Raw genomic sequence first — 27696 nt, forward strand, 5'->3', positions numbered from 1 at the left:
ATGATAAAATCGAAGGTAAAATTAATGTTATACTGAATCTTTTACAGGTTTTAAAATCTATCTTCCTCCCTAAAACCTATACAAACACTAAAACAATGTTTCAAATAACCTGTAAACCAGTAGATAGCAAGCAGAGAGCAGTAATTCATTCAATTTGTCACATATCATTACATAAATATTATATAACATTATACCCATGCAATTATTTTCACAGATTATCAAGTAAATGGTATTAGCAAGAATCAGAAGTAGATATGATCCACTTTTTTGACTTTTTTAAACTCAAGGTACCAAATAAATCTTATGACTAATTTTATGTGATAGGTTCCATTCCATCCTCAATTTCTTTGTAGATATAAAAGAACAACAACAGTGCTGTAAAATATTAAAACAAACATTACTTCAAAATGAAAAAATAACTTCCCTGGGCATCATTAGCACAGTTAAAATTTTGTTGGTATTAATGGATTATGATCTCAGCTAGAACTAGTTTATATTTCATTTTTAAATCCATTCAGACAAATCAGCACTTCAGTGGAAGTGCAAGACTGCGATAAATATCCGTATCAACATATTGCATAAATATGTTATGAGAAATATTTTTTAAATATATGAAACAAAACCGGTAAATTTACAAGCCAGACTACATACATGTAAGCATTTTTATTATGTGTAGAATGAGAGAACAAGAGCGAACATACACACAAGAGAAAAAGTAAAAATCCAGTGATATTACTTCCTATGATGGTGATATAGATCAGTAGAAAATCTGTACGTAGGCTACTCATTATGGTGATACAAGTTCAATGATCAGGGCTGCTTGCCATGATGGAACAGCTCTCCTTTAAAGCAGAAAGAAGCTTACAAAGACTTCTGGAGCTTTCATGGCATACTTCTCATACAGGATGTCGTGGTATACAGGATACTTGTCTTAGCTAAATTAAAACATGTTTTCACTTCTAAGATTTTTGCACTGCTTAGTCAGAGAATAAGTAAAAAATCTGTACCTCCACTGCTGACTTTAAAAAGTTTACATAAGTTGTTAGGATTTCCAGTTTTGAATTAATATTTCTTTCAGTTTTTTTCAGTTCTTCATTCAGAAAGTCAGTTTTGCTAGAAAAAGCTGCCACTTGCTCGGGTTCAAACTCTTCCATATCTTTGATGATTCCCTTAGCTGCTTCCAGTTCATGTGAAGCTTCCTTTCAGGGCATAAACATAGAACAAAATGTATAATGACCACAATGAACTTGTGAATATTGGTAACACATTTTTAATTCTCAGTAGTATCACTTTCTTCTGTATAATTCAATTACTTAGTTGAAGAGCTCATAATGTCCATTGTGTGCTGAAACACACCATTTCTTTCCTGCAACATTTTAAACCTAAAATCTATTTAGTTATCATAATAGCCATTTTAAATGGAAAAGAATAGGAATCTCCATATTCAGATCAAGTAAACCACTTCACAGTGCAAGAATACGGGAACACAGCTATCCAGAATTGATATGCTACCTTGAATAAATGGTAATGCCCAATCTTCTGAACTGATTACTTGTGTCTAAATACTCCTTACCTGCTTCTATCTCATACCAATTTTTTTTCTCTAGTCACACTCTAGAGTTTGTCTCTGGGTCTTCATAAGTCTACTGCTGTAATTGTTTCAAGGTCTGTCCCTGTAGCCCTTTGGTTTATTAATCTAACTTCCACCCCTGATTTCACTGTTGAATCAATAATTGTTTCCTTGCTCGAGATTAGTCCTTATCTGTCAAGCTAGATTTTCTTGCATGGGGAAAACCTGTTGAAATCAGACTGGGATCAAAAAGTAGGTCACATCTGTTACTGCATCAACTGCTCAAACCCGGAAGAAAGTCACAGTATGCCGTCTATGCAGATACACTGGGAGTTACTAATATTTTCCACGGTTCAGCTGGGATTATAGTTTTCAGCTGCTTTGTTTTAACTCATAGCTTCATTCAAGGAATGAAGGCTTCATTTTAGTTGCAACTTTTTCCGTTGCATCATATCTAACATATATAAAGCACATGTACATTTTCCATTATTGAACGTTACCTTGAAATTGTACACCAAAAGAGAACTTCTAGAAACCATTTGTTCTCAACTGCATATGAAGAATGTAAAGAAAGAATGACATCCAGCTTAGGCCAAAGTAAATAGGTTTTAGTCAAACATGAGAAAACTGGGAAACAGGAAATCACTTCAGAAACCAAGGTATTCAATACCTATTTAAAATAGATTTTTACAGAATTATTACCTCATAAATTGTAAGACACTGTCTTGTAAGATCCTTTGACAATGGTGTCATACCTCTCGATACTAAGAATCACTGCATATCTATAGTGATGTGCTTATCTACTTCTAAATATTTAACTCAAACCACTTAGCAGATCTATTTCTGTCACTCAGCTAAGTGCACGAACTCTAGCATATCACAATCCATAGAAGGAATAGGTAGGTGACAGATTACTGTTGTCAAGGTTGATAGTACATTGCAAAAGAGATAACACCCTAGACTTACCTCCAAATAACAATTTGACAAAGACAGTAAAAATTATTATACAGTCATGTGCTACAAAAATGGGCTCTTGCTGATCTACTGAAAAGTTGCCTGAAACAAAAAACACCTCCATAGGAGTAATATGTTTTTTAAGAGCTCCTAAAACATAGGATACAGCTAAAATACATACTGCAACATTGTTCAGCTTAACCACAACAAAAGCACCTTTGTCAAGACCACAGAGGGAATGAAATATGGAGTGGCTTTAACCCACTTCTAGATACTGCAGCATTGCTAGAGGAATTGGAAAGGCCCTAGATGCGACTTGAAAACAACCTAATCTTTGTTACAGAGCTGAGTACTGCAGTGCTTTCATGTAGCGTCTGCATTCCCTACATGACCAGTGGATGCATCAGATGGTAGCTTTACAGCCCTCTTTGCAGTTCCTCTACCTGGCAACTACTTTTTCATGAAGAACCCCCCCCCCCTTTTTTTTTTTTGCTTATTCATCCCCTTTATTTGGCATAACAACCACAAGACACGAGAATAGTTTTCTGTGCCTCTAATATACACAATATTTAAATTTTGTGCCTCTGGAGGGAGCAGGAATCCACATTTGGAGTTGTTCTTTCAAGGGCTGACACTAGGATCTCGAGGTAGTGACACTTGGATCCTATCAACATTACAGTCTTGACACAGAAACAAATAACGAGATGAAGAGACAACATGGGCAAGGAGGACTGACTTGCAATGTTATCTGTGTTTTTAAACAAAACTATAGACCTATTTTCTTTCTGAGAACATACAAGAAACTTTCAGGCTCTCACCCTACTTAGAAATACATACAGTATGCATTTGTTTTTAAGACTAATTAACATTATTAAATCTGCCCCCCCCCTTCTTTTTTTTTTTTTTTTTTTTTTTTTTTTACCTTCATTTGATTAGCCAGTTCCAGGTATTTGTTCAAACTTCTTTCTGACTCAGACAAACAGGAATCAATCTCCACACCAATTGCAAGCTTCGGGGTGATTTTTTTAATCGACTCTGATACCTTTATTTGAAAGCATTATTTATATAGTTAATTGAAATAAGTAGACAGTATAATAAATCACTTTGCAGAGAAAAAAAGGAAGTAACACTTGACTGTTGCTATTATGTACTTTTTATAATCAGAGAAATTAAGAAATGAAAAGACCAAAGAATAAACTTCTACTATTGCACATCTAACAGGTACAGTCATAAACTGAAGAAAAAAAACCTCTCTGCTCTCATTTTGCTGGAATGCTTTTCCTTTATCCTAAGTACTCCAGGCTTGTTATTTCTATAAGGCACAGCTGTATTAATATCTAGGTATGTTGTTATCGGCATAAGTACTTTTGTGATGCTCCATTTTATGAAAAGAATGCACATTCTTTTTTCAGAAAGTTCATTTAAAGCTTCTCTGCCAAGCCAGAAGACCTATTTTCATGCTAATATACATACACAATTCCACTTCATTGTCACTGTAAGATGTTATATGAAGTAAATCTCAGGGCAGCTGAATTTAGCACCATGTTCTTTGAGATAGTTTGTATTAGCAGAAGATTAGAAATGTTTTGCTTGGTAGGAATATAACAATGAGCACTGTTCCTTGTAAAGAAAGATCATGTATTATGACTTAAATCTCCAAAATATTGTCTAATGGAAGACTGAGAACAAAGTTATTAGAACAAACTGTGCAGAATGAAACCATGTAAATATTAGGGTCTACCTTTTGAGTAAAAATTACCTTCATTATTGTAGCTTTAGCTTAAGATTGAGGGTATGCTGGTGACATCATTGCTCCAAAACCAAGAGGAGCTATCAGCAAATATACTTTCAACTAAACTCAACAATATTCTCATTGTATTCTAATATCATGAGGCCTCTTCTATTGAAAATGTGCTATGGGACCAATGTATTGCAAATTGCCTTCCCATTTGATTCAAAGTAGTTCATTATAAGCATCATGCAAATATGAAATATCAGATTACAGTCTTAATTATTCAGTAATCAAATTTCAGTACTTTTTTTTGGTCTACACTCTGGGGCTTCCTTCGTATGAACTTTGTTAAAAGATTACAAGTTTTTAAATTTGTTTTTAATTTACATATGGAACCTTAATTAGGAGTCATGAGTCTACTTCATCTCTGACAAATCATTAAAAAAGTCTGCAGTATTACAGAACATTCAAAAGCTTAAAAAAAGGCTGTGATCTCCTTAAAGCATATCTTAATGAATTAAAGGAATTATTTTAGTGAAGAGAATCCACTCTTCAGCCTAACTGAAAAATTTGCTGCAGTTCAGTCACCATGCTTATTAACCCTCAATTTTGCCATAATTCTACTTTTATCTGCAGCACAATGAAACAGAAGACAGAAACAGTATAGCAAACCTGTATGCAGGTCACAGTCCTAATTACTCACTTCATTTCCAAAAGAACAAGTTTTAATAGCTCATTATCTAAGCAAATCATTGCTTTATTAAAGATGGTTGGTAAAATGTTCTCATGGAAACATTTTTCAGAACAGTTTTAGGTTCACTGGTTCTGATAACAACATTCAGCATTCTAACTAAAACTGTGCGCTCTCTAACAAACCAGTGTTATTTGTAACTTGTGTTAGTTGAGTTAAGCTTAATATTCACATAGTTAAATTATGGAAATGCAATGCATTGCTAACACATTAACAAGAAAGCATGTTATGATGTACCATATTTAGATGATCTTCAAGTGAGGTACTCCATTGCTGTTTCTTCAAAGTAAGTTCTTTATAATCTGGACACTGCCTGAGTAATTGATCCACTTTTTTTTGAACATACTCTATGATTTTCTGAATTTCTGTTACCCAAGAGCTAAAATGGAAAAGTGCAACTATTAGCATTTCTCAGTTTTGCTCAGCAATCAGGCTGTTAATGACTTAAAAAACAAAATAACCTTTCTGATTATTTTTATGACAAGTAATTTCACAAGAACTTTAAGCTGTGACCCTTACAAGGAAAGTAATCAAGAAAAATATTAACCTGAATGCCAACAAAACTGATAAGTAGCACACAGACATGACATTTGCAAAAAAATAATTTACTGCCAGTTACATAAATTAGATTCACTTGCCGTATATCCATATCCACTGAGATATTTAATTTTACAAGTAGTTCCAATGACCTTAGTTATACCATCTAAAGACTGAGACCACAAGCAGAACAGCCCTGAAAAGAGCAAAATTATACAACATATAATTTCTACTTTAAAAAAAATATGTTTTCTTTGGACTTTAAAGTATTTCAGTGTTATTACATTAGGTAGACAAAGAATGTCTCATACATTCTAAGTCAACTTTTTTTTTTTTTTTTAAGGATGATGTTTTAACAGAAGAAAAGATGACAAAACAATTGTTTGTCTTGTAATTTATAACATTTAATATCAGGTAGGCAGTTCATAATCTGATGCTTGAGGCAATCCTCTTCAAATTGTAAAAAAAAAAAGTTACTGCATACAATTAAGGCCTGAAGTTCTGATATAAAAAAGAAACCCATGTATCAATTGATTTACGACCGAAATTTAATCATCATGAGAATTTTTGTAAGACAAATGTTCAAAATAAGGTTTTCATTAGTTTAGTTTCATCATAAACTTATTTTTATACAGGTACTTATGCAAGGTTTCTTCCTTTGTCCTCTAAAAATAAAGGAAATTTTCTACTGGCTTCAGATAGGGCTCAGAGAGCTAATAAATACACCTTTTTGCTGCACCCTCATTTTTCTAGCTTGTTTTAATTTAAAAATGTTAAATATGTTTAAATATGTCTTTTATTTTAAAATATGAGCTCAAAATCAAATTTATCAGTATTTCCATTTGAAACACTCTAGGGACTGTAAGAATTGCCTTCTGTGCTCTTCTGTTCCTCTTCCAATGTGAATATTTTCAGTATTTTAGCTTACTTGGTATTATCTTTTAGAATCATAGAATGGTTTGGGTTGCAAGGGACTTTAAAGATCATCTAATTCCAACTTTAGTATAGGGTTGTAATGTGCTTTAAGAAGATTTGAAAATAATACAGAAATAAAATCTTATGTCTTCATTTATACTGTGATTTGGCTTTATAATTATGCCACTGAAGTCAGTGCACTATCCTTAAACACAGTCCAACTACTATAAACATCTGTCCAATGGAAAAGCAGTTTTTTTGTGAAAGTAATCACATTTTTTCAGATTCACCCATTTCACTGCCTTCAAATGGCACCTGCCCATATTTGTCAGGACTTCCAGTCCTAGGGAAGTAGGAAAAGGGAAGTTTTTGAAGGCAGTTAAGGCTATCAGTGAACTGTACAATAATGGGAACAGAATATAGTATCAGGATTTAGTCTTCATAGGAGTCCTGTTTCCTGTACAAATATTCCTCCTTTGGCCCTCAGCTGTTCATACAAATCTTGTTGTCCCATTGGGTTAATCTCTGGGCTAAATATTGGCCAGTATTAATGGACAGCATACTAGTTTATACATGACAAGGACAAAGGCCTCTGTCTTCCCTCTTTCAAAACATGAATATTTCTGGGGGAAATTATTGTTCTAGAATATAAACACTTTATCACATTTGCAGACAGAACTCATTGCTTCAGCCATTACTAGGTTTATGAGTTGGCTGGGAGTATTCTGGGTATCTCCAAAAGCTATGGATTGAGAGGAAAAAAAAAAAAAAGAAACCCAGTCTTGGTGTACAAAAAATTGGCCGTGAGTCAGGATCATTGTGGCATTGAAAACTAGCATCGGGGAGAGCCTAGCCAGCAGGTCACTCCCCTCCATTAAGGGCTTAAGAAGCTGCATCTAGAGGCCAGTTTGAGTCCCCACAGTACAAGAAAGACATAGACAAGCTGGAGCAGAACTGAGCTGAACTAAACAGAGGCCACCAAGATGGTTGGGGCTTGGAGGACATGATGTACATTGGCAAGCTGACGGAACTGTGCAGAGTAAAGACAAGAAGGTGAAGAGGTGATCTAAATGTTGTCTTCCATTATCTATAAGGAAGTGGGGTTACACAAAAGGCAGGATCAGAGTCTTTTCAGAGGTGTACAGCACAAGGTCAAGAGGCAATGCTCACAAGTTGCAGCAAGAAAAATTTTGGCTAGATAAAAGGAAAACATGTTTCATACGAAAAAGGCGTAAGCACTAAAACAGGATGCCCAAGAGGCTCTGAAGTCTGTCCTTGGAGATATTCAAACCCTGGCCCAGAGTAACCTGAGCTAAGCTGAAAGTTTTGAACAAGAAATTGCACTAAATGATCTCCAAAGTTCCTTGCCAATATAAATTATTCCATGATTGTAATCCTTACCTATTGCACATACCTAGGCATGTAAAGTGTTCCACATGCACAGAAGTACTAGCACTACTCATTGAAATATATGGCAAACTCATATTTGTGCTATGAGGTCTAATGACAGCAGGGAAACATTGAAAAGTCATATTATGTTTGTTTTCTCAGAACAGGGCCTATTTTTATGATGCAAGCAGACATTAAAATATACATATATATATTTTTTTTTCTTTAGAAGCAGAAAAAAAGGTCTAAAAGGATTACATTGGCCTGCAGGAAGAGTTTGCAGCTGCTGACATTTTCTTTTACATATTTTTTTTTTAAGTGTTAACTAAACCACTATTTCTGAACCATGCCCTATTGCATCAATTGCACTACTTGACACCACTCTTAAAGTAGAATGTAGTGTTCCTGAACATTTTTGTTAAATAGATTGGTTTGTATAAATGCCAGCAGCGAGATATGAAAGGTAAGTATGGCTGAAATGGTCATTTAGAACCACGCTTACTTAGTTAACTAGTACAGTAATAAAGCAACAGGTAGATATGGAGAAACACAGCAAATATGAAAAACGGAGGGAATACCTGTGAGAATCTGCTTTATGAACTAAAGTTTGTCCTTTTCGCAAAGTACTTGCTGTGCAGCCTTTAATTTCTTCCTTTAATTCCTTGTACTTCATTGCCAAGACAGGCAGACTTAAGCCTTCTGAATTAACGATTCTAAGGTATTTCTCAATACCTTCAAGAGCATCAAGTGCCTGGAAAAAAAAATAATAATCTGTTGTCAATATTTCTATTTAAAATGCAAGCATAAATTCTTTTACATAAGCAGATGATCAATGGGCAATTAACATTCCCCATTTCTTCAGTTTCCCCATTTCTCAGAACAACATTTTAATTTAGGGTCTGATATTGATTTTGCAGGTCACGGAAGAAAAGAGGTATAATTCAGCAAAAGTTCATGCAAGTATGGGCATACAAAATCATAATTAGTTTGAATTTAAAACTATTCAATTTTCAGAAATAGGCCAATTGGATACTGAAGCAGAACCAAAATAGCAATAGTAATACAACTGACAGTGTTAGCACTCTAAGGTTTGTTGAAGCACACTCAAGGAGCTTCGCCGTTATTTTTTTTAATGTTTTAAATATATCAAACTTACATTAAACAAATAAATTATAATTAAATCTATTTTTATTAAAAACAGTCTTTGATTTTGCAGACATGCACTTTTGTTTTCTTATACCTGTTCTCCATTTTTCTTTAATGCAAGAAGGTTCTCGTTCAAATAACAGAAGAAAGTGACAGAAGTATTCTTAGACAACTCCTGCCTTTTAATGCTGAATGAAGGCAACATTTAAATACTCCATTAGTAAAGTTAGTAAACAGTAATTTCAGTAAAAATAGAAATGGCAAAATGCACACCAGAAATTATGAACACAAACACAATGCAAGTATTATGCTTTCCAGCGACCTGAAAAGTAGCATCAAAACAGCTAATAATCTGCTTCGCTTATTTGTTCATTACATGTAAACAGTCCAAAGGTTCAGATATGCCCTCATAATAAATAGAAAATGTGTCTTTTCTGAACTAAAGTAATTCAGTTTCAGTGCACCACAGGAGTAGCAGATCCCGTTTTATTCACTCTTACACATAACAGGAGTAGCGGCATGCTGAGCAGACACACAATAGCTAGTCCTGTCTTCATCAAGTACTTTCACAAAGCACAGCCCTGTATTATGAAAAGATGCTACCTTTGCTCTCAAAGCAACAGACCTATATTCATGTAGCTCACTGTTCAAATTAGAAGGGGATTCACTATCAAGGAGTTTTTGCACTGTTTCCACCTAACCTTCTCTGTTTCTTTATTGTAAATGAGATCAAGAAAGATCATAGTTGCTGGAGGAAAAGATCTTTGTCACTTCAAGGGTCTACAAATAATTTCAATACTAAGTATTGTTTACATGTTGTTTAATAAAAAAAATACTGAAGGAACATATAGGTTAAAAGACACATGATTAGAGCCCCACCTGGTGCTCAAAACAAAAATCAGTGCAGGCTGCTGGTTGTTTTTTCAGCATATATAATAGATATATCAAGTTTATTGTTGGAGCTATCCCTGGAAATTATCTGCTTATAAAGCTTCTGTAAGTGATCTACAAAGAACATGCTTTGAAAATTACAGAAGATCACTTGGTTTTTGGCCACCTTAAATTGGGAACTTTAACTAGTTTTCTAACTAAAAAGGTTTGGAAAAATGTTTGCATAGCTAATACTACTTGCTGTATGTGCCCATCAAGAACAGGTTTATTGTAAAATTGAAATAAATAGCTTTCATGTTTTAAGTCTGGTCATTAATTTTGAGGTCCTGCTTTGCAGTAGAAAATTTTCAAATGCAGCAACAGATTTTCAAGGCTCTAAAGGACTTACAAATCAATTGGACTATGGGATATCTTCAGATAGTAGATTCTAAGCACTTAGTATCTCCAAAAAGTTTACAAGTCCTTGTTTTCTGTAACTTTAGTGTAACATGTACTTGGTCCAGCACTGCTGGCTAAACACCTCATGTTTCAAAAGGTTTATGCCCCAAATCAAGGCAACAAAATTGACAAACCATTTTTAAAAAGAGAGCTCACCAATCTGATACAGGGTTCCTTGCTTAATCCTTCTGCTCTAAATTAGAGTTCATTTAACAAATTGTTGCATATTAATATTAGAACGCAATACCAGAAAACACTTTCATCGTATATTTGGCAGACACACTGCATCATCCTCCTTCCCTCCCCAGCATTTTAAATGCTAGAACAACACTGGTGTTCTAACAGTTTGGGGTGAAACTGGAAGTTAAAGATTTTTCAAGTAGTATTTGAAAGGGGAAAAATTGTCTTATTCAATTTTATTTTCACCTCTGATGAGTTTCTAGAAGACAGTGCAAGCTGTCTCAAGTTTCAAATTAGCATTTAAAGAGAATTTTCATTTTTATTATATGAGCACACATCCACTAGAAACTGGATTACAACCATTTTTCTTATACCAAGAGCAATTGGCCAGTGGATCATTTTATTTTTTGGAAGACTAATTTGAAATTCAATCTAGTCTCTCAAAAAATAAAGGCTCAAAAGAACTACAAGTGCATATACTTCTAGTAACATGTGTACCTGCCTGTAAATATTTCAGATTTTAACCAGGAGCATTTTGAAGCAAAGACAGTGGTGTCCGAGGACTCATTTTGCTTCCACATAAGAGGACACTTTCACCATTTTAATTCTACTTGGCTGAATGTGAGGTCATTTCCATTATGTCAATTATTTTATTCCTTTCTACACGTGCTTCCTTGATTGTATTGTACTCCTATAGAGTGATTTAAAAAAAAAAGTCTTTTTTCTTGACCGTTCTACTTTTTTTTTTTTTTTAAACTGGAGACCTATGAAAAGGGCTGTCCCTTCAATCAATATAATTTAAAAAATAATTCTATATCTTTAGCTGCAAATAACATTTAAAAATAATTTTAAAATCTTAAGTCCTGAGCTAGTAAAAATATCAGAAGAAATATAACCCACATTAGACTACAAAATTACTATCCTAAAACAACTTCAGGAGATGACTGAAGAAAAAAAATGGTATTTTTGCTTTGGAATTGGGATTTGAAGAGTAATTCTACAAGAATATTCCTATCATGCTTACATAAGAGTTAATAAAAAAAATAGAAATAACAAACAGAATTCTTAAATTGTATTAAAGTATCCAAATATGATAATGAGCTTTTAAGGGGAAAAAAAGATTGCAGGTAGGATGTAACAAAAATTAATGGCCAAATTTATGAAAATATTTTTCATACAAGTAACTATTATTAGACTTGATGTGTGGAGAAGCAAAAAATTTAGCTTTAAAATATTCATTTTTTTGTCAACAATAATTTACCCATTTTCAACACACAAGATTAGGAAATGACTTAAAATTAAATAGAGATACTAGTTAAGGCTGCGTGTATCTAAACAACCTCCACAAAACAAGCAATTCAGTAGACAGGTAGGTCCCCTTCTTAGCCTTCTCCACTGAGAGCTATAAGAGTCTAATTCTGGAACCTGAATCACTGTCTGCAGGTGAGCACACCTGTGATGGAAATTACTACCTACACATTATCTTGCTGACCTCAGTGTCAAGCAAGGACCCCAAGTGTGAGCCTTGTCTCATCATTAGCACTCTGATTAAGGGAGTTTTGTGTCTTAACTGACCGCTTTTTTATTATGTCATGTATAGACCATGTACTGTATGGTATGCCATATATGAGTAATTGTATATTGTTCTTGATTTTCCTCATGTCTGATTATACATTAGCCCCTGTGGAGACCACTGCGAATAAAGATAATCGATTTCTGGTATCCTAACTAGCCTGTAATAGTTTGAGTATTATAGAACAGCTTCTGTCCCTTCATACAGCTTGCTGATATCATGGCAGAGACAATGACCTTTAAATTCATTTTTTGGCAAACTATGTTTCCCAAATACCTTTTTGGGAAACTGAGTGTTCTTCTCAATATAATTTTTTTTAATGCTTCTTAAAAATACATCTGCCATTTTGGATAGAAGTTTCAGAAAAGAGATCATATTAAAGGGTAATCAGATTAGCAATTCTCCATTCAAAATTGTTTAGAAAACTGTTTGCATAATCTCACATCTATCATCCCACAAATGTACACTAATGTTATGATCACATTATTACAAGCTTGGCTTTTTACCAACCTTGCCAGCAGCATTAAAAAAGTCATTGGCCTCTTGTAGCAGGGCTTTCCTTTCTTCCATATGGCAGCACACTTCTTCTTGCAACAGACAGATTTTCTGATTTGTGAGGTTTAGATGTTCTTTTTCTGTGTAGTCCTCCGAAAGCAAAATCTTAAGTGCTTCAGCCTCTAATTGTTCCACAGTGGAGTTCCATTCCTGATAGGAAAAATTCCGCTTTAATCAACTACCAATAGGAAAACAATATACCTGCACAATGATCATATTAATACTTGAAAACATATATTGTGTTTACAAGCCTGAAATTTATCACTGTTTGAAGCTATTTCTTCCAGGATGAATTTCTCAGCAAATTATGTTTTTTGTAACAGCTGTCAGTGGTCGCATCCTACATTCTTTTACAGAGTTTCACAGGCAAGATGGCCTGGACAACATAAAACCAAAAAAACTTTTATGACAAACATCCCCTTAAAACCAACTGTTCATCAAAGAATAAATTAAAATATTGCCTGGGTAATAGCTGCTTCCAGTAAGACAATTTTTGCTGAGAGCTGTCTGGCAATCAATTAAATCAGATGACTTCCCCTTTACAGTGAAGTGTGGTAGCACTCCTGAAACTCTCAGTTGTACATTTGCCCTGATTTCCTGATGGACAAAAATACAAGTCCATTCAAAGCCTTACCTGATCTTGAACCTTCCTAGTGGCAGTGACAGACAGAAGGAAAGGTACTTTAGAAAGGAAGACCATCATTTGGAATTCAAGCCACAGTCGAAAACATTATTGACACTTAATTGAGGTAGGTCCTTTAAAACTGAGGTGCTTTAAAATGGATTCAGATGAATCAGTACAAGTTTACATATACTTTGTATACATTGCACCAGTTGGAAGCATCTAATCAGAACTGATTGTCTATGTTGACTCCTATTTCTTTTTTCAACTACTCACACTGAACTGACTTGTGCTTCTAGTGTTCTGACCCAAATTATACATAAAAATTAGGGATTAAGCCTTCATGCACAAAACTTTTTTTTTTTTCCCTAAACCTATGAAAAATACTATTACAGTATTCAGTCCCATTATCTTTTTTAGGTTATGACTTAACCGTATAGAAAAGAGTTTAATCATATGAAAAAGAGTTTTACTTTAAGAGTAATTTCACCTTTTCCTGTCTTACAACTACTGCTTTGGTTTTTAGTCATTTGATTTTGCTGCATTTTTATAAAGAAAATGATAAAATACCAAAACATTTGCATTATGTACTTTGACCATGCTGTGTTTGTCAGTACTTAGAATTGGTGTCTTATCATGCTATTCAAAACAAAAGGAGCATCTGCTATTATCCTGCAATTTCCCACGCCTTAGGTAGCATCTTTCTTCCACATTTTCTGGTAATGAATTAAATGTATTTTGAAATAAGACAAACTTTAAAACATTCACTTAGCATTTCATCCCACAGAATTGTATCAAATGTCTGGTAAATCAGACAGAAAAATATCTAAAAGTATGAGAGCGATTTTTCCATGCAAACTCTCTGAAGTGTGCACAAAGAAATTGCACGTTTTTCAAGAAAACACTCTAATTCTATATAAATATTCCTTAAGAACCTGAACCAAACACCTCTATTTTCCTAGAGAAATAAAGAGAGATTAATCGGGGAAACAATGAAAGCAAATTTTTTTTTAAATATTTTCATTTTGTCTGTTACTGACAAACAGCTGTAGCAAACTCATTTTTTTAATGTTAATTTGAAACAAAAAATAATGACCACATATGGATTCCAAATGCAATAATTTTCAGTCTGCACTTTTAATCAAGTGAAATCATACACTGTATTCCTTAATGCATAACTCCCCTTTCACAGAATTCTTTCATTGTCTCTCTGACCTAAGTAATGTTGAGCAAGAATGATGCTTTTGAGGTTAATTATAGTCTAATGTGCTATATTTATTCCTGTTTACCTTAAGTGCTTATTTTGGGAATAGTACAGGATCTCTCTCCATACACACAACTTTAATTGACCTAGTTATGAGCAAATCATGTTAAATCGGACTCCTGACATACAATTGTATCAGCACCACAACATCACCATCTTCCAGCACATGTGACTGGAACGAGTGGTACCAAACGTATTCTGTGGTCATATTCAAAAAAGCTTTGTTCACATTAAAACATATAGATGTTAATGAGAATTAGAAAACAACATTACAGTTGGGAGCTTTTAACTGGGACTAATAAACTAAAAAAAGGCCAGGAAAGTGCAGTTGGATATGTGCATTCTCATTTTTTATGCTATTCATATCATAATTAAAAATATTTCATGCAAGAATGAAAAAGGCATATTTTAATGGAACAAAAAGGGAAATTTTCTAGAGTTAGCTTAGAAGCAGATAAAGAAAAACAGAAAAAAGTTCTGAGTTGTTACAGTGTATTGCAACGTGTAAATCATCATTACAGCAGGCAAGGCTAATTGTAAGAAAATGACCCAATTTGTAGAGTTGCAAGAGGATTTCACTGTAAAAACATTCAAAAATCCATTGGGTATATATTACCCAATAGAAGTTCTCAAATAATCTTGAAGCAAAGGTTAAACTCTGTCTCTTTTATACTCAGCCAAACTTCTTTCATAACCTTTCTCACACACTCATTAAAAACAAAATAAAATAACACAATTTATTGCAATAATTTATAGGTTTTTTTTAAAGTATGGAAATTACAACCTTTCACACTCTAAAAGTATTTTCATCTCTCTAAAAGCTATTTGATCACCACTCAAAACCAGTTCAACTTTCTATAAAATAGCTGGAGAATTTCTAGTACTTCCAGCTCTCTATTCGTAAGGAAAGATTTCTACACATAAAAAGCCTATACTTCCTGTCAATAAGGACATACAAACTCAGCAGAAAAATCCTTGTTCTTTCTGTACTTCAGCATTCAACATGTTAAATTTGTAACAGTCTGTTTGTCAGCACTAAAATACTTGTTACTCATTTCCCCTGTAAAGAACACAAAGCCTACTATTACTTTGACTTTTTTATTTGACAAGAAATGTGCATGAATTCCTCTGACCTACTGAAGATGCAATGCACAGTATATGCCTATATTCGATGTGTCTCCTTAGCTTATATCATTATTCCTTTTTTTTTCCTCAGAGTAGTAAGCCTTTTAAACATTTACTTTCACTACTTTCACTATTCCATCTGGCATGAAAAAAAAAAAACAAAAAACAGCTCTTCCTAGCTTATTTGATTGATCAGGTATTTTTCAAGAGGGTTATAACTGATGGATGAAATGTCAAAAAACATAGTTAATGTCAGTGATGGTGATACTGAATTTTGCCATTAAGAACTATCCTGAAACATTGGTACAGCATGCTATTACCTATGACGGCTATGACAGACTCAATAACCATGCAGATATATTATACAGGAAAGAAGTGATCTCCAAATAATCCTTATTAAAAGGGGAACTGATTCCAGCACTCTTTACTCCTTTTCTTCATCTCTAAAGCTATTTGGCCACAAAGTGCTGCTAGCGGTTCTTTCCTACCACGCCAAGCAACCCACAGAACTGTGACAGAAAGTACCAGCATAGTCCCACTGAAATATGAATTCCAGACATGAACTCGGAAAGAACTAGAATCACTCTCCCTTCAATCTGTCTCTCCTCTATTCTCAAATCTTACCTGGTGTGAGAGTGTGTAGGGGGTCCATTTAATGTTTGCGAGGGTGGCATTGTACTGTTTTGTTTTATTTTTCCTCCATTTATGAATCATTGTTTTTGCTCTTGATCATTGCACAATATAGTGCTACCGTTCAATGGTTTCACCCCTCAACAAGGTCAAGAGAAGATACCAACTTAAGAATGTAATAAACCATTCTCCTATCTTCTGTCAGCCCAGTCACACAAACAAAAGTCTAAATCCTTTTTAGTCTTGCCTCTGAGCAATTTAAACAAATCATGTGCCCTGATAATCTTAATGCAAAAATACATGCAAGTAAACGAAAGTGTATTTTCTGTTTGAAACCGTTCACAACACAGTTCTAATACTTTCCATTATCTTACTCCCTATGGGAACACTTAACACTTGTCTATATGACAGCAACTTTTCACCACACTCTCAAAACTACAGTATACATATGAAATGTTACTTGAAAAGATGCATTTACACCACTGTAAGACCTAATACAGAAATCCCAAAATTGATTATTTTATCAGTCCTTATTGTTTCTGATAGAATGTTATTAGAAATTGTAGTGGCCATTCAGACAGTACGGGAAAGACACTAATCAAGATCTACCTTTATTATTGCAGTGCAATAAATAAAATATTTTAAAGCTACTAATTGCTTTTTGGAAACATTCACAGTTTATCGAATCAGGGAACTATCACACAGTATCACAGATTTCTAGGTTGGAAGAGACCTCAAGATCATCTAGATAACTAGACAGAAATGACAACAGACATCAGCTATGCTCTAAGCAATCACCAAGCCACAGAAAGCATGTAACTAATTAATTAGCCAAGTATTGTGTAAGGTCCTCCTCAGAGTTATGCCTGCACATAAACTGAAAAGTTCTTCACAACTGTTTTCATGTTTGCTCACATGAACTGATAAAACAGTTATCTGTTTGATCTAATACAACTTCTGAACACTTCTGGAAACTACATTTCACTTTGAAATTAATGTAGAATATTAACAGTTTACTTCTTACTTAGAATATAAGACACTAAAGGGATTCCTGAAGGGAGGGCAATTCTAACTGTAGTTTTTGTGTTACCAGAAAAATCTGATACTGTATTTTTCCTATTGCTTAATAGATTGCTTTCAATATGTATACAGCAAAAATTGGTGTCTGCTTTTACCTTGAAGAATCAGAGGTAATAAAATTACTCAGTAAAATTGTAGAAGAGAAATTTTAAAGCACTAGTGCAGTTCATGGGCTTCTTAATAAAGAAACTTTTAGTTTCTGCTCCAAGATTTTCCAAACAACATGGAATTGTACCACATTTACGTAATATTTTTTTTGTGTGTGCTTCCTTTTTTTTCTTTTCTCCTGCTTTGCTTGTGCGAGCATTGCAGCAGAATTTAGCTCTTCATACACAAACTTCTCTAAATGAGGAAAATCTGTTTTCTGACATGCTGTATTTGTTTCTATAGGAATGGTCTTTGGATGAAAACAGGCTGTGTGGTCATGTGAGTTATCCAAACACAACTGTTAGAAATGATATCATGATGAATTATCCTGACCCAGCAACAGCACTTACCTGATGAGAGCACAATTGAGCACCTAAAGAAATGTTCTAAACTATATGCAATTTACATTATAAAAATAAACTTTTTTGATATCAACATTTTCTTAGATACCATCTTGCTTTTATGAGTCACGATAAAAGATTTATTCTCTAGAAAACTGATATTCACATTGAAAATAAAATTTCATTTACTTTCGTACCCAATAAATAAATGGATATGCACCAGTTTCAACCACATACGCAGTTCAGTAACAATGGATTATGGTAGTAGTGGCTGCCTTTTTATATTCTATCAAAATTTTAATTTTAATACATTTTATTAAATTGTTTTTCTTTAATTTTTGCAATGTTGTTTAATGCGTAAACTACCAGTCTAGAAAATTGCCACTAAATTGAAAAACTAATTAAACGACATAAAGAATTACTCTTCTTTTGCCTTGTAAATAGCTTTTAAAGTTTTAAATGTGAAAAATACTGGCAAACATGGAGGTTTTTGTTAAACGAAGTAAAAAGAAAAAAATTCTAATTCAGACAAATATATGCCACACGTACACATACCGAGTACCTACTCATATATTAAACTCAAGAGTTCATGTTTTGATATTTATTTTTAAAGTTACTTCACTATTCAATTATCATATTTCTTACTTTCACTTTGACTTCCATTTCTTTATGTTCTTGAAGTAACTCTTCATTTTCCAATAAAGACGAGCCTAGGTTTTGCTTGTGTACATAATCTCTGATGTTCTTCTTGTACCAAGATGTTACCTACATAAATAATATAAAGAATTCTCAGTCAATGAAAGACTTGAAAAACGTCTGTCCATTCTTTGAATATGTATAACACTGTTTCATCTATAAAAGCAGCCCTAATTTTCATTCTTTTCATTTTTCATTCCTAATGTTGATACTTTTATTCAAATGTTTGCATTTGTATTATTTTAAAGTTAATAAATACATAATGAAAGGATTGTGATCAAAATAAACACATACTGGAATATATATAACAAGACAGCTTTAATAGCTTTCAAAAGGAAAAAAAAATCCTACATCTCACAGATGTAGACTTTAGCAAATGTCTACAGCAAACACTTTCAGTAGTTAAACTATTGCAAACTGCACAGAATGACTTGCATTTATTTCTACTTGATTCATGTTAGGTACCTCTCACTTTCATGGTAAACAGCACATGGCAAGAATTCCTGAGTGAAGCTTTGCATTTTAAAATAGTAGTATCAAGTAGACTTCTTTCATTCTTTTTCAAAGTCTGGAAAATCACCACCATAATTAAATCGTGAATAGCATACTCAGAATTACTTTGTACTGCAGGTACTATGTATTTTTAAAGCACGCTCCAGATTTTTTCCTATCTGCTCATGTAGAAGCTATTTTTAATACATTTAAAGGATTCTAAGAATGAAAGAACCTTAAAACTGAAAATGTTTCCAACACATCTAAAAAAAAAAACAAAAAAACAAAAAAATGAGCAAATTATCAAATTATTCAACAGAGCTTGGAAGGTAAACAATTTATTTTGCTGCTAAGCCTTCAATTTCTTGAGCATATCCTCCAGACGTGTACTTACTGACAGAAGATTTATTTTTTTTTCTGGAAGCAGATTTTTCACAGAACGGGGGGAGAAAACAGGATGAAAAAGCTCTTCAATAAAAATAAAGGTATCAACTTACCATCACTGGCAAAACAGACTCAACATCAGGAAAATTCATTTAATTTGTTGCCAGTTTCAGATTTAGATGGTGAGAAACGATGACAAAAATGAAAACACTTTTTTCCCCCTCTTCACCATGCCAGCCTTTTCTCCAGGCTCAACCTCACTCCTTCAGTCCCAATTCTTCTACATCTCTCCCCTCACAAAGCAGCACGGGGGGGCAGGGAGTTATGGTCAGTACATAACAGCTCTTTGCTGCTCCTTCCTCCTCACACTTTTATCCTCCTCCAGCATGAGATCTCCAGGGGCTGCAGTTCCTGTCAGGACACCCTGCTCCAAAATGGGCTCTCTGTGGCTACTGTTCTGTCACGGATTACTCAATTGATACACCCTCTCCACAGTTTGGGTACCTACTCCCAGCTTGCTTCTCTCCATGGGCCGCAGGTGTCCTTCTCAGAGACCTGTGGGACCACCTCCTCCTTCTCCTCCTCTTCTCCCCTCTTCACTGACCTTGGTGTTCACAGGGCTGTTCCTCACAGTTTTTTTCCCCACCCTCACTCTTCACCCTGCTGGTGTAGCCCTTTTTCCTTTCTTAACTGTGCTTTCACTGAGGCACCAACAGCTTCGCTAACGGAGAGCTCAGCCAAGTCCCACCATGGCGCCCTTGGAACTTGCTAGAACCACCTGTGTCTGGCACAGCGCCACCCCGGACTCTCCTCACAGAGGCTGCCCTGCAGCCACTGGCTTCCAGACCAGGGCATGTGCACCCAGTACACTTGTGAAACTGGGGGTATTTTAAGGAGGGGAATTCTTACACATGTTAATTCAAAGCTTATACACACATATGTTGTCCCATGCCATGCTGAAGCTCTTGTACAATCAGACACTATGTGTGAGACTACAAATACAGTAGTGAAGGGAAATTAAGTAACACACTTTTCTTTCTAAAAATTATTCACATCAGGAGAAACTTTGTTTTTCACTCCCTTTCTTCCAGTATGTATTAAAGCACACATGTATACACACCATAAATTAAGTCTGACACCTTAATTCAGGGAGCTCGAACTTGAGCAGCCTGTAAAATATATTCTGACATACTAATGCTGAACTGCAAGCATCATATTTTCATGTGGATGAGCTATTCTCAATTAATTACTGTATTCACAATTAATTGACATACATACATAAAGTCTCTAAAAGTTAATTTTCCAGTGTTTGTATTTAAATATGAATATATTACTTGTGCAAGATGCAGACATTATACTAGGCTTGATTGGTAATGAATCATGATTGAATGGCTAAACACAAGTATATTCCAAAAAGCATGATTCTAAAAACTATTTGAATTTGTCACTCCTTGTGTATACCAGCCTCAAACTGGATGCAGATACGAGCTAACAGGTAGTTAAATACTAGTCCCTCTTTCCAGATAACCAGAAAACTTGCCAGTAGATAACTGTTTTTATTCTTACTCTTTGTGAGACGAGCACCTACCTGAAAGGAAAAGGAAGCATACACACACAACTCACTGCACAGTATTTTCAATTATGCCTAAATTAGGGTCAGTCTGGTTGCTCCCAAATACCTATCTGGTTATCTACCTGCTGTTTGGTTACTCCCAAGTATTTAGCCCTTGCATGATGAGGACATGTAGAAACATTTGGCAAATTTCATGAAATTGTGTGGCCTTTACCATCTCAGGCAATGTGAATTGTTTTTGAGAAGTGTGCTTGAGTCAAAAAAAAAAAAAGAAAAAACACCCTGCACATATTTATCTCTTACTCTTCAATAGCAAAAATTCTTCCATTTGAGTGTTCCTCTGTATTTGAATACTATGGGACAACACAGGGATTATGAGGTAGTTGTATTTATATCTAACACTTTTTAATGCAAAGGATTTTTTTTTTTTTAATCCTAGATGAAAAACAACATGGTTCCAATCTACTGAGTTAGACTGATACTGAAAGTTCAATTCTTGCTGTTGTAAATTTATTAGAATTCACTAAACTTAAGATCTTTCTTTTATGCGATAGCTATGTGGTAATACTGAGAAAAAAAAAAAGAAAAAAGAAAAAAAGCCATGAAAAACAGTAACAGCAATATGCATCTCTAAGCAGGCACTAGATATTTTTTAATGATTTGCATAGAAATGGATAAAGCCTCCCATATTGTCATTCATTTTCCATTATTTCCATGTAGGCCTATAAGATCAAGGGCTTTTTTCTGCTATTTTATAATTAGATATTGAGATTAGGGCATTTGTATAAAGACCACACTATTTTTATCTGTTCTATCTAATCATTAAATAATTCTTGCAGCTACTCATATTGAGTGCTCCAGAAGTAAGGCTTTCAGTTTGCTTGTATACCGTAACAATTATGTTGTCTCTATGCAAAACTGCAAGTAGTTTTGTTTGTTGAGTAAGGTGCTTCTCAGCTTAAGCAACCTCACAGGCAAAGCAGGTGCCTACAGAATGGATTATGGTTCATAGGCTGGCGTTTTCCACTGATATAATGGGGAACTATTTTGGAGGCAAGGAATGAATACAGAGGCATTACAATCAGAACTGTACTGTTTGTGGTCCATATAAAATTTAAACCTATTAACAAAACACTTAAAATAACTCAGCTTTAATCTTATTAGACTTTGGCAGTTAAATTTGCATATGTTCCCCCTTCTCAGAGCATGCTTACTATCCAAAGACATGGCGGCAGAGCAGGACTCTCCCTGTATCTTTTCTCTGGTAAAGTCTGTGGTGTCTCTCAATGAAAATGACAGGCAAGAGTCTGCTGTTGCAGAAGTTTATCAAATAATGCACATCACAAACAGAGAAAAGTTATCTGATCTGAACACTGGGAGATGAAGAGTGAAAAGGAAAAGGGCAGTAGGACTGGAAAGAGGAAAAGAAAGAGTAAGATTCAGATATACCTAGGCTTTGAAAGTAAGGTACAAAAGCAAGATGTATTTGAGAGATTCAGTAAGAGATGGGAGCTAAGCTGGAAGAAAGAAGAAAGATTGCAGGCATGGAAAACCTTTAAACAATATAGAAACCTAAAGACTTTTGATTTGACTCTAAGAACACAATAATCAGTCAGACTTTCACTCACACCAATTTGCTAACTACACTATATCTTCTCTTTAACTGACTAGTCCAAAAACAGCCTTCTGCAGCTGTCATTGCTATTATCAGTTGCTGTTATAGCTCATTTAGCTAGAGATGATTTAGCTAGCTGTGCTGGGAATCTGATTTGAAGGCAATCTAGTTTGGTTTGAAGCACCACATTTGATAACTCAGAGAAGGATATATTTTTCAGAAATAATACAGAAGAAACTTACGCTATGGAAATACTGCTTTGAAGGCATTAAACATATTAAAATAAATTATGAGGATGTTATATATAAAGTCAAATATTCAAGTTAGGATCTCATAGAAAAGAAAAAAAAAAAAGAGCCAGGGATGTTACTCTAATAAATATACTTAAGCTCCTTTTCTATAATAGTTTACTGTGAAACAGTCCTTGATTTTTTTTATTGTTTTATTTTATTTTTTTTTAAACTGTGGCTTGCCGTACTATTATGTCTTACCTTGTTCTCTTGTTGATGCCACAAAAAAATTTGCAGAACCTGCTCCAGTCCTTGGCGCTGATGTTTAAGAAATCTGTCCAGTTGCCGCCGCCTGTCTTGTAGCAGTTCAAGGAGATTGTCAATTTTCAAGCAGCTGCTATGGGCTCCCTGAATCAGCTCAGGATTTGCATTTGGCCCCTCACATTTGAATCCTTCTATAAATTCAGTTAGCTCTTGGCTTTTGTTTAGAAGTGTAAGCGACTTTTCCAAGAGCTCTGTAAGAAAAGAATTTCACAAGGAAAAAATAATAATTTGTAAATCTAACAGCATTTTTCAAATGTTACTCAAATATTTTTAAAATGGCATACCTATTAACATGCACAAGCATAATACATTTTCATTTAACACAAGAAAAACTGCTAGATAGTTAAATTCTTTCAGCAGCATATTAAAAAAAAAAGGAACATTTTCATATTTGTTCTGAGATGCTTTTCAAAAAATTATTCAGGGGAAAAGGAAAACTATCCAAGGAGCCAGAACACACTCACACTGCCAGGAGCAGAATATTGTTTGTACCTTTTGTGTGATGCTCTTGTTGCAGAAGGAGTTCTCTCAAAGTGTCAATATTGTCAAATTCTTGAGCATTTTTTAAGAAATCTTCAACTTGGTCAATTTTAACAGCAAACTGCATTAGGAAAACAAAGGATGGGAGGAAATGCAATATAACTGTCTTTTACAGAACTCAATCCTAATTTCCGTATTATAGGGCAAAATCATTATAATTTGTAAGTTCTTGGAAAAAAGCATTCTTAATGACTGATAAATACAGGTTCTCAGTACATCTTCTTTTGAGGTTCTCATTGATTAAGAGGACCCAAAATTCAGTTGTAATGCTCTGAAACTAGAGTTTCGGTTGATGTCAATCATCTTTTCAATATAGTCTTCAAACACACTTTAAATATATAGTTTTACGGAAAAATCTGTTAATTTTAAAACTTTCAGTAAAATCTCATTTAACAGGAATTAAGCATTTAACTTAGATCTCCTTCCCAGAAATTATTTCCCATGTTGCCCAGAGATTATCTCCCACGTTAATATGTTGATGGAAAGAAACATTTGAGGGAAACATCAGACAGATACAATATTCAATATTTTGAAGGTAGTAATAAGTAGAAAATTTAAGCTAATATTATGGTAAACATATTAATTGCCTATACTGGGAATATAAAATCCTATTAAAAATAGGATTGAAATTCTTTGACTTGCACCTTTGTAGGCACAACTCATGTATGAGTACCTCAGACAGAGTCTAGGCACATATAATGTATCTTAGCTAATCTTTATTAATTCTATTGCTTCATTTCAAGAATGAAGAAACAAGTAGAGTTCATATTTGCATTTCAGTGTAATAAAAGACATTGAAACCCATGATGAAATTAAGGAAGATGAAAAACTGTCTGCTTTTTCTCCCTTTTCTATTTTTCCAGATTTCCTTCCCTCTTGCTCTAAAAGAAATGTATTAGTTATCAACATTTGGGATTTGATTTCTGATTTTCATTAAAGAGAATTCTTGAGATAATGTTTGTGTTCTATCACAATAAAAGATTTCCATAATCACTGGTTGTCATATAAAGAAAAGCCTTTCCATAAGAAGTTTCAGTTATTCCTATTTAAATCAATATTGGTTTTTTTTTTTCTTTCCATCTGTACATAACAGATATGATCTGTGCTACGATTCAGCTGCTGCCTTGTGCTTTAATGATATAAGCCTGTTGCTTGAACAATTCGACTACCCCTTAAAGGATTTAATTTGCACTAGGTCAACATTTTGTGGTACAGAATTTATCATATAGAATATGATCAGAATCATATCAATATGATAGAATCATATCAGAATTTATTTATCGACTTTGTACTCATTTCTTCATATAATACACACGGCCAGGACACAACAATTAGTAGTCTGTTGATCTTATAGATCCTTCATTGGAGCTCTTGGGGCAGTTAGCATTTGAATGATTGCTTTGGTAATTTATATGTAACCCTTAGCCATTGTAGAAGGAAATTTATAAAGGTGAATTATTAAACAATTATTATAAGTTCCAGAGATTATAGGAAAATTGAAGGCAGGGAGCTACAGAAATTATCACCACTTTGACAAGTTAGGGTAAGAGATACAGAGAAATGAATAAGCAGGGGAAAGAACAACATTCTGAAATCTGTCTTCTGGAATCACACAAATATCTTTTTGTGTATTTCTGCACATGGAAGTCTTGAGTAAAGGACTGGAAAGTTAGATTAATGTTTAGTTTGCAAGCATAATTACAATAACTGTAAGTATATTATAGTGTAAAACCTTCTGTGGCCAATCATTAATAATCGTTAGTGAAGACATCTGAGAATTCAGCTGTTCCAGTGCCAAATAATTTGAATCACAATGAATGAAACAAACTCTGGAGAATGTCCACAGCCACTGAATTATGCATTTTAGGTTTTGGTCCAGTTCCATTTTTCACTGTCACTTTTCTGTCAAGTACAAATCTTGGAGAAATCATGACTAAGGTATTTTTTTTTTTTTAAGTCTACGTGATTTTTGTTCCATTTCATCCTGAACTACAGAGTAGGAGGAAAAGAAAGGATACATCAAGAGATTATTATTTTCTTAATCACTTCAACCCTTAGGACTGCAATAAACCATTAACATGTTAATTAACATTAACATGTATAACAGAGTAAAAATACAATGGAAAGAGTTTCTGTAAGACGTGGGAGGTTTCCAATCAAGAGACATTTGATTTAAAAACAAACCTCCAGAGCATTTTCAAAGAACACTGAAGTAAGTTCCAGAAGTGTCTGTCGCTTCTCTAACATAATGATGAGGGCATCCCATGCATCTCCGAGTGTCTCTGCCATGGCATCATACACCTGACTCTTGTCTTTGTTCTCCTCTGCAGCCTTGTCTGCTTCATGCAGCAGGTCCCACACTTGGGCTTCCAAAGCCTGAGAAGAAAAAGATAAAGAATTCTGTAAACAGAACCTAAAATGCAGTGCTGATACTGGCATTAGGATACTTTTTCAGTCGGTCTGAAACTACCCACAAATCTCTCATTCATGCTCGATTTCCAGCTCCTAAAGATATGAGTGTAGCTGTTAATGATTGTTTCATTGTGAACTTCTGAATTACTTCTGTTCTTAAGAGGGGACATTTTTATGAAATTTCATATGAAAACAAGTGTTAAGAGTATTTATCATTCTCTCTCTAAAATTTAGACTCATTTACTTTTACATCTGCTTATGCACAGGAATATTCCTGGAAGTAGTAGCAATACAAATATTTTGGATCTTCTTCCATATGCCGTCATGCTCTACTGATATTAAAAGGGAAAGAAAAAAAAAAATCAAAGCTTTAAAAATTTATCTTGTAACTTACTAATAAGTCTGCAATTACTTCAATGCTATCCAGAAAAGAGTAGTTTGAACACATGCATGCATTGTCCAGAAAACACCAAATACATGCAAAGTTTCAAGGATCAGCTTACTGCATATTGCCAAGGCTGGCCACCAAATAATCTATATTCTCTGGTCAAAACAATCATTCTATTGTGTTTCATTCCCTTTGCTAATTTCACCATGACAAAGGTAACTGCTGGGCCATTTCCAGCTTATATTAAAATGTTTAGTATCAAGAAAATTGATTAATGTTTGTTGTATTTTATTTTTTTTTCTATCTCAGGTCTTCATCATAGGCATGACTTAATAAAGTGTCAATTTCTGCTGTTATTACAAGTACTATCACATGAATTTGTAATGGGGAAAGAAATCTATATTAGGCAAATTAAAATCCATGATAAATCACCCTCGTGACACAGAATAATGAAGACTAAGAAATTGAAAAACTCAAAAATCTCTTGACAGTTCAAACTGTCAGCTTCAAGAGGGTCATCACCTGCTTCTAAAAGCAGTACTGTAAGAGTGGTATAAAAATATGGATTTTTTTATTCTTTTACTGAAAAAAATAGAAAGAAATTAACTTACCTTCACACACTGATAACTAAAAAGAATTTAGATAATTTTTGTTGGCTTTACCCAAAATTTGATATATGAAAGATGCATCTGTCATATAAGTGGCAAAATGGGCACCAAGCAAACCTTTTTTTTTCTGAAGTACGTGGAAGAGTCATTATTAGCAGCAGCACGAATGGCACTAATGAAATTAAGTACACTTACTGTTTGGTGAGAAACCCATGATAAAGAGCACCTAATAAAAACCCAGTGTTTTAGAGAACAATACAAATGTTCCATTTTATTTCCTGAATACCAGGAAGGGGAAATACTGTTTTCTAATGTCTCAGTGAAACTAGCTCTTTTTGTTCTGCTGAATCCCTTTCCTAATAGCCTCATAGTACAAGATCAAATCCTCCAGATCCCGTATTTAAGTATATAATATGTATAAATAATATATAGTATATATAACAATACATACAAATATCTAAAAATAATAAATATATAACAACATATATAATGAATGATATATATATATAAATCCCCCAGATGCTACCTATCCCGTATTTAAGTATATAATATATAATAAAGGGTATATAATAAAGGGTAATTGGATCTCTTTAT

At 34.0% G+C, this 27696-nt stretch overlaps 1 protein-coding gene across 1 annotated transcript in view; it reads right to left on the bottom strand.

The window, feature by feature from the left end:
* The window catches only part of CCDC141 (coiled-coil domain containing 141), an 84369-nt gene that overhangs the window by 38530 nt on the left and 18143 nt on the right, over window positions 1–27696 (bottom strand). Inside the window, exons 6-14 of the mRNA XM_083841090.1 lie at window positions 25879–26070; window positions 23647–23755; window positions 23092–23345; window positions 18486–18605; window positions 12587–12781; window positions 8427–8599; window positions 5245–5386; window positions 3447–3566; window positions 1008–1199 (exon numbers count right to left, since the gene is read on the bottom strand). Coding sequence (XP_083697216.1) covers window positions 1008–1199; window positions 3447–3566; window positions 5245–5386; window positions 8427–8599; window positions 12587–12781; window positions 18486–18605; window positions 23092–23345; window positions 23647–23755; window positions 25879–26070 — 1497 coding nt within the window. The remainder of the gene's footprint in view (window positions 1–1007; window positions 1200–3446; window positions 3567–5244; window positions 5387–8426; window positions 8600–12586; window positions 12782–18485; window positions 18606–23091; window positions 23346–23646; window positions 23756–25878; window positions 26071–27696) is intronic.

Source organism: Anser anser, assembly GCF_964211835.1.
Source record: "Anser anser genome assembly, chromosome: 6".
Classification (NCBI taxonomy): domain Eukaryota; kingdom Metazoa; phylum Chordata; class Aves; order Anseriformes; family Anatidae; genus Anser; species Anser anser.